At 58.3% G+C, this 11,566-nt stretch overlaps 3 protein-coding genes across 3 annotated transcripts in view; 1 reads left to right on the top strand and 2 right to left on the bottom strand.

Annotated features, from left to right (window-relative positions):
• The window catches only part of tspan14 (tetraspanin 14), a 3,557-nt gene extending 1,150 nt beyond the window's left edge, over positions 1-2,407 (bottom strand). Inside the window, exons 1-5 of the mRNA XM_019860001.1 lie at positions 2,053-2,407; positions 826-906; positions 588-638; positions 360-506; positions 1-147 (exon numbers count right to left, since the gene is read on the bottom strand). The exon at positions 1-147 is cut by the window's left edge and continues 159 nt beyond it. Coding sequence (XP_019715560.1) covers positions 1-147; positions 360-506; positions 588-638; positions 826-906 — 426 coding nt within the window. The 5' untranslated portion in view covers positions 2,053-2,407. The remainder of the gene's footprint in view (positions 148-359; positions 507-587; positions 639-825; positions 907-2,052) is intronic.
• A 960-nt stretch (positions 2,408-3,367) lies between these two features.
• prph2b (peripherin 2b (retinal degeneration, slow)) lies at positions 3,368-5,960 on the top strand. Its single transcript, XM_019859997.1, has 3 exons — positions 3,368-4,228; positions 5,065-5,311; positions 5,629-5,960. Exons 1-3 carry the CDS (start codon positions 3,648-3,650, stop codon positions 5,824-5,826), a joined length of 1,026 nt encoding a protein of 341 aa, XP_019715556.1. The 5' UTR covers positions 3,368-3,647; the 3' UTR covers positions 5,827-5,960.
• Positions 5,961-7,199: 1,239 nt separating this feature from the next.
• LOC109510019 (zinc finger protein 563) lies at positions 7,200-9,512 on the bottom strand. Its single transcript, XM_019860003.1, has 2 exons — positions 9,385-9,512; positions 7,200-8,545 (listed from the first exon to the last, which is right to left on the bottom strand). Exons 1-2 carry the CDS (start codon positions 9,421-9,423, stop codon positions 8,060-8,062), a joined length of 525 nt encoding a protein of 174 aa, XP_019715562.1. The 5' UTR covers positions 9,424-9,512; the 3' UTR covers positions 7,200-8,059.
• Between the last annotated feature and the right edge of the window lie 2,054 nt (positions 9,513-11,566).

Below are 11,566 nucleotides of genomic sequence, written 5' to 3'. Positions count from 1 at the left end.
GTTCTGCAGGTCGATGTCGTCCCGGTACGCTTTGACGTTGGCCAGGAAGAAGCCGTTGATCCATTCTCGCACCTGGCTCTGAAAAAGCACGGCCAGCACGGCCACCGCCAGCTCCGCCAGGAAGATCACGCCGATCATGCCGCAAAACTGACCGCCGGGCACCCAGAACACAACGCAATGGTTTGGAACGCGTGCGCATCGGGGGATCCGTCCGTCTCGATGGTTTAGGCCCCTCGCCGCGCGCGAGGGGCCGTTCGCCCGTCCGGCACGAGTCCGCGCTCGGACGAGCGAGGGCGCAAACGCCGCCGCGGCTACGTTCCGCGTCGCGTCGGCCTTCCCGCGACTTTGTTTGCACGTACGAACTTGAGCAGGCAGATGTTTTCTCGGAGCGCTCCCACGCATCCGGCAAAGCCCAGGACGAAGGTGACGGCGCCCGCCAGCAGCAGCAACCACACCGGGTCCAAACCTCGCAGACGGGTGACCTGCGCCAGGTCCAGCAGGACCCCCTGAGGAACAAAGACAAAAAGGCTGAGCCGCGCCCGAGGCTCGGGGCCGGCCCGGCGTCCGGCTTGGCTTTCGCCTTTCACCTTTTCGCTCCACGCCCAAAAAGCCACCGCGATGAAGACCACGCCGGCCAGCTGCAACACACACACACACACACACACACACACACACAGCGCGAGCTTCGCTTAGCTTCGGCGGCGGCGCTTCGTTTCAGCGGCCGTTCCGCTTTCAAGGACGCGCGCGGGCAGGACCGCTTCAAGCCTGACGGAATGTGCGTGACAACACTTCCGGCGCCGGCCACAAGAGGAAGAAGAAACTCACCCAAAAGGTGACGTTGTATGTAAACATGAGGTATTTGTAGCAGCAGCGGACCTCGGCGTTGTCGTAGCGATAATAATACATCTGCAATACAAACATGCGCGTGAAGAGCAACATTTAGCGGCAAAAAAGGATTCAGAGCCCAAAGGTTTCGTCAAGGTAGAAACTTGGCGATGGCAGAGATTGGCGGTGAAGATTTGGTGCGGAAGCGGACTTGAACCCCCCCGACCCCCCACCACCTCACGGGAAACTGCAAAGGGCACCTCCCTCCCAGCCCCCCCTCATTTTTCAGTTGACACCGGAAAAGAAGCGCGCTGGAGGGGAGAATCGGTTTCCTTTTGCGTTGCGCTCCCTGAACACACATTGCGCTCGACAAAGAAGTGCTTTCGCTGAACAACATTTGTTGTGGAGCGAGCATCTTCAACAACTCGTTGAAGTTTAAAATCCAGAAAAGAATTGCAATGAAGGGGGATTTTTTTTAAATCGAATTTTTGTTTTGTATTTTAAAAACAGCCCCGGGGGGGGGGGGGGGGGTTGCTGTGCATTTGAAGCAAAACAAATCCATACAGACAATATTTGGGGAAAACTGCCCGAAGAGAGCTGGGCTAGGCTCCAGCACGCCCCGCGACCCTCGTGAGGAGACAGCGGTTGACAAAATGGGTGGACGGCATTTTCTCTTCAGCAGGAAACTTTCCCCAAATTCTGTCCTGGCTTGGAACTATTCAACAAGAATGAAAGGGAACATTCCAACAAACACTTGACGACCACGAAACGCAAATTCTATTGCGCAATTTGATGACGCCTCGACCTTCCTGATTCTAAAGTCTCGGGACGGGCGACGCCGGCTGGCCCGAATCGACTCGCTGTCAAGATGCGGAGCAAAACCGCGGCAACGATGCGCCGGGCGACCCGTTCTCTCTTTTTCTTTCTTTCTGCGAGGACAACTTTTGGCCACGAGTTTTGTCGTCATGACATTTGTCCAAACACAACAGAAATCAAACGTCAACAGCCGTTTCAAATGAAGAAGGAACGCGGCTCGTCTATTGTTTGAAGCCACGCGTTCGTTGCGGTCGAGCGGCGCTACACGAATCCAACTTGCGATGAGGAGGAGCCGCCGATTATTCTGGTCAAGCCGACTTTGTTTCCAGCTCACCGGAAGCAGCTAACCTTAGCGAAGCGAGCTCCAAACAAGAACGTCAAGGAAAGGGCACAAAACGTGGTCCGACTCACCTCTGGTTCCGAGGAACGACTGCGCCAACTGTTGGTGGCTTTTGCTGTCAAGAAGACGGCGAGAAAGTCGTCTGGGTTTGTTTTTGGGTTTGTTTTTTTTTTTTTTTTGGGGGGGGGTTGTTTTTAAGAGTTTCCTCCGCCTCCTGAAAACTTTGAGGAACTCGTCGCTCAGTGGCGTCGGCGGCAAGACTCGCCGAAAGAAGCTCAACAGAAAAGCGGCGGTTGACGAGCGACAAACAGGCGCCCCCGAGCAAATCTTCTTCTTCGAGCTTAACAAAGCAGAAATCTCTTGATCACATCCTCAACAAAAACGGGAGGGAAAAAAAAAATCCCAAATTGTCCGCGAGTGGCTTCTCGCTCTTGCCGGAGGTGCAGGCGAGGCAGAAACGGGAGGGTGCCAACGAGCGCCACCGCGTGGATGGAAAGGAAAGGAAAGGAAAGGAAAGCCCACTCCGGCCGCAGCCCCCGCCGGCCCCTTTCCCAATTTCACACACTCGCAGAGGGTCGCGGAGACAATATCGGGCAGCGTATTCCAATGAAAGGAGGAAGAAGGAAAGAAAACACACAAACACAAACAAAAACACGCGCAAGCGCTTCGCCATTCGCCTTGGCGCGCAAAACACGCCACGGAGCAAAGAAGGAATGAACGCCAAAGTACTTGAGCAACGCGTGCGCTTATTTTCCGAGCGCCTTTGCCTTTTTGGAGTTGTGAAGGCGCAAGAAAATGTCTCGGCGCCGGAGCCTCGCGAGTGTTTGGGAAGGTAGCGAATGTTTGCGTCAAGCCGAGCGAGCGAGCGAGCGAGCGAGCCCTTCTTCAAGGTCGGAAATGAGGGGAGGCCTCTCGGCCGCCCATTCGCACAAAGTCACATTTGGAAGACCCAAGCGGACCAAAAAACGATGCAAGTCCTTCATCAAAACGAAGATTACAAACGCGACGTGTCGCTATTTGTCGCCATGGCGACGGTGTTACGCTGGGAGCTGTAAAAAAAACAAACCCAAAGAGAAAAACAACCAACGTATCGATGCGAGCATTTGATCTCGTGCTTGGTGTTCATTGTTGATTCGGAATTGGGCAGGTTTTGGCGGACCGCTCCGCGCCACGATCCGTTCCGCTTGGAACGGGGCGAAACCGTCCGACTCGCTTGACTGGACTTTGCCAAAGAAACTCGCGACCCGCTTTGGAACTTGCCGCGACCTCCGTTTGGCGCTTTTGCGCACATCCCGCAAAGGGACGTTTGCCACGGAGAAAAAAAACAAAAAGTTTTTTCGGACAAAGGGAGTGAAATTGGACCCTTTGCCCCCCCCCCGTTGATCTCTCAATCGCCGAGCTTGACGGCGGCTTTCCTGCGCGTGATGGCGCCCCGCCCCGCCCCGCCCCCAATTCCCATAAGCCCGCTGATGGGCTCAGCTAATTGGCTTGGTGGCTTAGGGGCCGGCGCGGTTCACTTTGCGCCTGGATCGCAGCCGCGCCAAACTGTTTGCGCCCGAGGACCCGCTAGGTGAGGTGAGGTGCGGCCGCGCGCGATGGGAGCCCCCCCGGCCCACCGTGGCCCGGCCTGACGCAGGCGGCGGCGGCGGCACGTTGCGAGCTCAAGATGCCCTTCCTGCCCGTCAAGTTCGACCTGCAGAAGCGGGTCAAGCTGGCCCAGGGCCTGTGGATCCTCTACTGGCTGTCGGTCGCGGCCGGCGCGCTCCTCCTGGGCCTGGGCGTCTTCTTCAAGGTGGAGCTGCGCAAGCGCAGCGAGCTGATGGACCAGAGCGAGAGCCACCTGCTGCCCAACCTGCTGATCCTGGCGGGGCTGCTGGCCTGCGCGCTCAACGCCTTCGGCGGCAAAGTGTGCCACGACTCGCTGGACCCGCTCAAGTACTCCAAGTGGAAGCCCGGCCTGAGGAGGTTCCTGCTGCTGTGCTGCGCCTTCAACGCGCTGCTGCTGCTGCTGGCGCTGCTCTGCTTCCTCCTGCAGTTCGCCGTCTACCTGACGCTGTCCCGCGGCCTGAAGAACAGCATCCGCTTCTACAAGGACACCGACACGCCGGGCCGCTGCTTCATGAAGCGCACGCTGGACTTGACGCAGATCGAGTTCCGCTGCTGCGGGAACGTCAACTTCCGCGACTGGTTCGAGGTCCAGTGGATCAGCAACCGCTACCTGGACATGAGCGACGGCCAAGTCAAAGAGTGAGTCCCGCCCAAGCCGTTCCGTCTTCGCACGCGCGGGGGGGCCGTCCGAGAGCTGACGGGAACCGGGTCGGCTGGGGATGAGGGGGGATTACCGGGTGAGAGTTCTTCCTAAACCTTTAATCTGCCTGCCAGCGCGTGATCTTTTCCGACACGGCAAGGTCGATGACGTCGCGCCGCGCTCTCGCGCGAACCAAAAACCAGAAACCCCGCTCGCGTCGGAGCGAGGCGCTTCCGCTCCGCGCGACCTTGGCGCCCTATCTTGAAACCGGATGCGCGGCTCGCGTCCGAGCCCCCTCCGGCTTTTGCGATATTTGAGTTTCACATGAGGGGGGGGGGGAAAGAAACGTAAACGGCAGCCACCCGGCGGGGAGCGGCCGCGAGCTCCCTGCCGGGCGCTCCCCAAGGGCCGCCTTGTACGCGAGCTCGCGTCACGCCACCGCGAGCCACGATGGATTTGGAGCCTCCAGAGGCACGCGCGTCGCGCCGCGCTCGCCTCCGCAGGACAGCAGAAACAAAGCGCGCCTTTGTTGAAGGCTATTGTCAAAGCCGGCGAGCCGCTTTGAAGACGGCGCGTGGTCAAATCGCACAGACGCGCGGCGACTGACCCACGCGATCGACTGGAGAACAAATACGGATCGAGGAGCTCTCGGGATCCGGCCGGCGGCAACCGCGCGAGCCGCCCGAAGGGAGGCGGGCCTTCTCGGTCCGCCCCCGAAGGTTTCCAAAGACGGCGGCGAAGCGCCACTTTGGTCTAAACAATGGCTCGGACATATCGGAACGGAAGGCCCAAAGCCATACGCGAGCGATGACGTGCGCCGGCCTTGACGTTGCAGTCGCGTGCTGAGCAACGTGGACGGCAAGTTCCTGATGGACAGCGTCCCGTTCAGCTGCTGTAATCCGGGATCGCCTCGGCCTTGCATCCAGCACCACCTGACCAACAACTCGGCCCACTACGACTACGACCACCGCGTCGAGGAACTCAACATTTGGACGCGGGGCTGCCGCGAGGCCCTCTTCTCCTACTTCAGCGGCCTGATGACCGGCGTCGGCGTGCTCGTCGCCGCCACCGTCCTGCTGCAGGTGAGCCCCCCGCGCCGGAACTCTGGCACGCGCCTGCCTCGGTCCAAACGAGCGGAGGGCCGATCAGCGATAAGTCGTTAGGGAAACGTTCAAGTGGATCAAAAGACTGCCGCTGAGGATCAGGGACTATTCTGGAAGCTTTAATCCCACTTCCCGTGTCCAGATCAGCTTTCCCGATGGCCTCGATGCACCGCAAACAAAAGCCTCAAGTCACTCGATAGCCGATCGAATGTCCAATGCTGTTCTCTCAACACTTCCTTCCCCATTACCTCTGTGTGTGTGTGTGTGTGTGTGTGTGGCGTGCGCACGCGATGCAGTGTGCAGACATGGCAGGCCTGAAGTACCTGAGCACCGCTCTGGAGACCATGAGCGACCCCGAGAACCCTGAATGCGAGAGCGAAGGCTGGCTGCTGGAAAAGAGCGTCAAGGAGACGCTGGTGGAGACGCTGGCCAAAATCAAGACGCTGGGCAAGTCCAACCACGTCCAGGAGGGCGACCAGGAAGGCCAAGCGTGAGACGGAGCGAGCGCCCTTGCTCACTAACACGCTGGATAAAGAAACACGTCGCAAACATGGTGCCACCCAACATCATCTTCACTTCTTGTACAACATGGAATCGTGTTGTTTTTTTTAACTTTTGTAGTGACGCACGCACGCGCACACACACACACACACACACACGCACACGCACACACGCGCGTACACTCCCCCCCTCTCTCAGACACACATGTAAATAAGCACTTCACAAAGGTAATAGACGAACATAGTCACGTTCAGTTGTTATTCGAGTTGACATGGAACCTTTCCAAACTTGTGCAGCACACACCCCCACTCACACGAGCAAGTTAATGTGTAGACGTTTTTAAGTTTCAATGGCTTCTTTGTTCCTTCTAACGTTTGTGGTGTTGTGTTGTCTCCCAGAGATTTTAGTCCCCCAAAATATAAAGAGATTATGATTGACACGCAAGCGCCTCGGTCGTTTTTGCTTTGCCCGTCAGCGCCGGCGAGTAAGCGTGAGCGCGCGCGCGCGCGCGCTCTCGCGACGTCCAATCAAACGACGCGCCGATTTGTCGTTCACGGCGGTCGCGCTGTCGGAAAAGCGGATGAAGATCCTTCTGTGTCTCGGACCGGGCGAGACGTCGCGCGACAAGTCCGTCACCGACCGGACCCCGGCCGGTTGTCGCGTGCTTCCGTCAACATTCGGGCGGGTTGGTCGGGGAGGCGGGACAAGCAGCTGTCAGTCACGTCGACGGAGGCATGACGCTGCAGGTGCGTTGTTTCCATGTCCACAAAAGGCAACCAAGCAAACACTCACTCTCTATACACAGTGTGTGTGTGTGTGCGCATATATATATATATATATATATATGCGCACACACACGCACACACACACACACACACACACAGAATGGATCCATTCCTGGTATGGACTGCCACTTCTTCCAAATAGTTTGCATGACAGCACATTTGTCAATCAGCTACTCGCTTTGAGATTAGCAAACAAAGGATGGCTTGAAATTTTGGGCTCTTTCCCCCTTGTGTTCAAATCACTTTTGAAACGCTGTACAGCACGGGCCTGGGCTTTGTCATTCCAATTGCCTTTATTTACAATTCACGCCAAACACAGAACACACACTTTGCTCCCAAACCACTTTCAAGGGAGAGTGAAACAAACACTTTTGGCCATGCATGTTCAAGCTGTGCAAGTGGAAGACTCTTCAACGGACCCAATGTCACGCCTCCTATTGGATTTGGAATTATTCTGCAACTTGCCGCAGCGAAAGCCAATCGGAGACTGTCGTGCTTAGATCCGGGACCCAAAGCACGTGTCAATCATTCATAGACAGAGACAGACACACACGCGCGCGCGCGCACACACTTAAGAAGAGTAAGGCCTCATTTTCCAGATTTATTACAAAATGAACACGTCAAGGCTTTGTGCTAATTAGCAAACACGACACTGATGCAATACAACATGGAGGCTAAAGGTGAATGACAAGCAATTTTTCTCTTTTTCAAACAAACTCAGTCAGGACGTCCGGCACAATTGTCAACGTCACCGAGACGCCGCCGCGCCTCGGTTGCTGTGCGGCCGCGGCAATAAAAAGCCCAACCTTTTCCTCAAACGCGAGGAAGAAATGGAAGCGGAGTTTTGCCCTTTGCCGCCGCTGATGGCGGCGATGCCGGCGTTGCTACGGGAACAACGAGGGAAGGGTCTCCACTTGCTCGAATGACATTGAAATAGCTTTCCAAATCGCGAAAGACGCCGGCCAGCCGCCCCGCGCTCCCTCCGCGGTCAAAACTACAAAGATGGCCGAGTGGCTGCATGCATTCCACAACATGGGACTCAACAAACGGAACAAGCGAGGAGGAGGAGGAGGAGGGGGAGGCGGGCAGGTGAGGAGCGGAAACACGGCCGCGGCCGTCACGTTCTCCATCCAATGAGATCGGGGCTCGGGAACCGGGCTTCCTCGAGAGCCCTCTCCTGCCCGCTTTCCAGCCCTCCCGACCCCAACGCGCCCGCTTCGACGGTTTCCGATCGTTTCGGGCCTCGCCGACGCTTTGAATCGGGCGCGTTGGAGCGGGGAGGGCGCGAAAGCAAGGAAGCCCGGTTCCCCGGCCCTGAATTCGCTCATCTTGCAGAGACAAAAAGGTCCTGTTCTTCCCGGGACGGGAAAGGGGGCGCTGGCGGGCGGACGGCCTTCTGACCACGTCTGCTATGTACACTTGCCGTCGCGCCCGAGCGGACTCAGTCGGAGTCCGACTCGATGGGGGCCGTCTCGTCGAGGACGGCCCTCTTGGCGGCGCCCAGGTGCGCCTTCTTGTGGCGCGAGAAACTGGACGAGTGCATGAAGGTCTTGTTGCAGGCGGCGCAGGTGAAGGTCTTGCTCTTGGCCTTGGCTCGCTTGCCGCCGCCGTCCGCCGCCGCCGCCTGGTGGCTCAGCTGATGGCGCACCAGGCTGGAGGTGTGGCTGAAACGTTTTCCGCAAAGACCGCAGCCGTGGGCCCGCGGGGCGCCGGCCGCGTCCTCCTCGTCTTCGTCTTCGTCCTCGTCGGGGCCGGGCTTGGCGCGGCTGTGCCGGCGGCGGCGCCGGTTCTTTTTGCACAGCGTGTAGAAGTTGGGCTTGTCACGCGAGCACAGCTTGAGGCGGATCTTCAGGTCCGACGAGCTCTCGGCCACGTTCTCCTTGCCGGGTTGCGCGTAGCTGTCCAGAAGCTCCTTCACGTGCGTCACCTGCGCGGTCGCAAAGTCGCCCGACACTTACGGCCGTTCTTCGGCAGACCCCGAGCCCGACGGCCGCCGGGGAAACTTTCCACGGGAATCGCGCGCAAAAGGGACGGGGGTGTTTGTCGCGCCCGGCACAGATGGCGCCGTCTGCGCCGGGCGGCCGCCTTTTCTTTCCGAGGTTCCGCCCGCGCGAGGGTGAGCTCCGGGCTCGCTTTTGGCACCGGCGCGCCCGACTTCTTTCCTGCGGCGCGCCGGCGCAAAGGTGAGGTGCGCCTGAAGCGCAGTTGTCCAGATTCACCCCCTTTGAAAGCCAATCGTCTCTCTCGTGGGTCATTTGTCGTGCGGCCCCGCCGGTCTCAACGGGGATCGTGCCGACTCTCGCCTTTGCGGAACGGGGACGAAGCGGCACGAATTGCAGCGGCTTTGGTCCGTTGGCTGAAAACGACATGACGGCGACTCCGGGCTCAGGTCGCGACCAATCTCAGCTCAACTGCTTTTGGAGGTTAGCCATTCCTCAAGTTGCAACTTTTTTTCGTTTCTTTTGAAATACTCTCACCCGAACTCCATTTTTTTTTTTTTTTTTTTTGCAAACATTGGGGAAGTCATTTCACGCCATTCGGGGGAAAGATTTGTTGCTCTTCAATGAAGCCAACTTTGATTTCGAAGTAGCCGAAGACTTTTTTTTTTTTTTTTAACAAAGCTGCTCGCCGGAGCTCCGTAAGACGCGCAGCGGGCGCGGAGCATCATGCGGCCGCACAGAGCGCCCGTCCGCCGCGTCTCGCCGTCGGGTCCCGTGGAAAGTTTCCCAGCGGCAAAGACGGCGCGAGGTCGGCCGGCCGGCTCACCTGATGCTTGGAGAGCGCCGCGGAGGTGCGGAAGCTCATCTCGCACTGCGGGCAGGCGTAGAACGTGTCATCGGCGGCGTGGGGCGGGGCCACCGGCTGCCTCCGCCGCTTGGCCTTCTTGCCCTTGACTGTGGTTGAACTCCTTCCCGCAGATGTTGCACGGGGGGATGCGCCTCTTGCCGTGCAGCCGCAGGTGACTCCCCAGCATCCTGAAGCGCAAACAAGTCGGCGGGCGTTAGGCGCCGGCGCGTGACCGCTCTCGCCGGGGAGGCGAGTCGGGCGGCTCTTTCCCAAGCGGGACGGTTTGTCAAATCGACCGATGAGGATTCGGCTCCCGGTTTGGTCTCGAGCAGACATCAAAAAAAAAAAAAAGGGGAGTCGGAGTTTTCCCAGAGTAAAACCTGCCGCTTATTTTGCATCGTCTGACTGCTTCTGTGGAGGACGAGACTCAAATCCGGCACGGGACGGGCTCCCGCCGCGCGGGCGTGAATGCTTGTCGGTCTCCGGGCGTGTCCCGCGACCGGCTGGAGACCGGTTCAGGGGCGCAATCCGCCTTTCACCTGTAGTCAGCCGGGACGGGCTCCGGCACCCCCCCGCGACCCTCGCAAGGATAAGCAGCGCTGAAACGGATGGACGGACACACTTGGAGTCGGATTTCATCATCACTTCATGTTGGTGGAGACACATATGTATGTATGTATGTATGCGCCCCCCTTCTTTCGATTTCTTGCAACTTTTGCAAATAAGGACCGGCAGAAACAAAAGATCATTTGCTTTTAACATCCAAGAGTTCTCCTTGAAGAAGAAGTGATCGCAGCCATGAAAAATTCACCCATCAAGACAAAAGATGCAATAAAGAGCCTTTGGAAGATGGCGTCCTTCTGAGGTCTCAGTGACGGGGCTGAAAAAACAAACGTTTGGCAATACGAGTAGTTCCTATCAGGCAATATCGGTCATTCTCGATTGTTTTTTTCTTCATCCATCCGCGATTGGAGGCGCTTCTCCTCAGGAGCGCCGCCAACGCCATTTGCGCCTCGATTTCTCTCGACCGAGCGTGGCATTTTCTATCGCCGTCACTCAGGCGATACGTCTTGATCTGGAATTGTCGGCCAGCCCGACGTGACGGGATGAGCGGCGCGGCAGCGACGCCCGCGAAGCGGGGATCTGTCGAGCGATCGTCACAACGCAGGGCGACGAAGCGACCGCGACAAATCCGCCGAGAGGGAGAGGCGCGTCGATCGGCAAAGCGCCGCCGCGGACTTCCAAGAACCGACCGGCAAGAGGGAAGCAACCGTTGGGCGGTCGTTTCGCTTCGCCGGCCGCTTTGAAGCAAAACTTGTCAGAAAGCTCGGGCGGGCCGGCACGCGCAAAGACAAACGGGCCGTTTTTGTCCGCCGCGACCGCGATGGCGAAAGGCTCCGGCGCGCGTCGCTTTCGCACGGGAGCGGCTTTCCCGGACGGCCGCAAGTCTTTTCTTGCCTCACCTTGGCCAATTTTTCCACTTTGGACAAACGCAGGCTACATCAATCAGCGCACACGCGCAAGTGGCTGCTCCTCATCGTTCTTTCGGAGATTACGGGCGGCGACGTGCCTGGGAGGGACCAATCTCCATGCGCGCGGCGCTCTCCGTGTTCAAATCGTCGGGGCGCATCGCGCACGGTGTTAAACGCCTGACTTTTTGGTTTAATCCTCAGTCACTGACCAAAATAAATGAATAGATATTGGAAGATTTGGGAAACCCAGGCGGAAGAGAACTTCTTCAACACGTCAAAAGCATTTGCCGTCTCGCCACAAGAAAGGGGAAAGGCCGATTGTGTCAAACGAGCTGGCCTTCCCTTGGCCCCGAGTCGCTTTCGCGGTCGCTCCGCTTGAGAGCGGCGGCCGAGTGCAACGTCATCTCCTCTTGGCCGCGATCGCCTTGCTTTACTCTCCTCGCGAATCGACGGCAAAGAAACAACCGCAAAGGGGCGACAGTCGCCAACGGGGCAGAAGAGCGATTGTGCAATTGACTGGAACGCAAAAGGAATTCTGAACGGATGCCTCCGCGACCGGCTCGCGGAGGCAATGACCGACCTGCTGCCCTTGAAGGTCATGCCGCAGTGCTGGCAGGCGTAGCGCGCGTCCTGCTGCGCGGGCTCCAGGGCGCGTTTGGCGGCGGCCGAGGCGGGGGCGGCCGCCATCT

The sequence above is a fragment of the Hippocampus comes genome, unplaced genomic scaffold (genome assembly GCF_001891065.2).
Source record: "Hippocampus comes isolate QL1 unplaced genomic scaffold, H_comes_QL1_v1.1 scaffold39, whole genome shotgun sequence".
In the NCBI taxonomy this organism is placed as follows: Eukaryota; Metazoa; Chordata; class Actinopteri; order Syngnathiformes; family Syngnathidae; genus Hippocampus; species Hippocampus comes.
This window is presented reverse-complemented; position numbering and strand designations above follow the sequence as displayed.

Bases quoted from the DNA above. Each gene is read 5' to 3' on its own strand.
- prph2b (XM_019859997.1), top strand. From the start codon at position 3,648: ATGCCCTTCCTGCCCGTCAAGTTCGACCTGCAGAAGCGGGTCAAGCTG. The intron at 4,229-5,064 runs GTGAGTCCCGCC...TTGACGTTGCAG, and splicing joins AGCGACGGCCAAGTCAAAGA to TCGCGTGCTGAGCAACGTGG. The intron at 5,312-5,628 runs GTGAGCCCCCCG...CACGCGATGCAG, and splicing joins CCGCCACCGTCCTGCTGCAG to TGTGCAGACATGGCAGGCCT.
- LOC109510019 (XM_019860003.1), bottom strand. From the start codon at position 9,423: ATGAGCTTCCGCACCTCCGCGGCGCTCTCCAAGCATCAG. The intron at 8,546-9,384 runs GTGAGCCGGCCG...GCGACCGCGCAG, and splicing joins CGGCGCTCTCCAAGCATCAG to GTGACGCACGTGAAGGAGCT.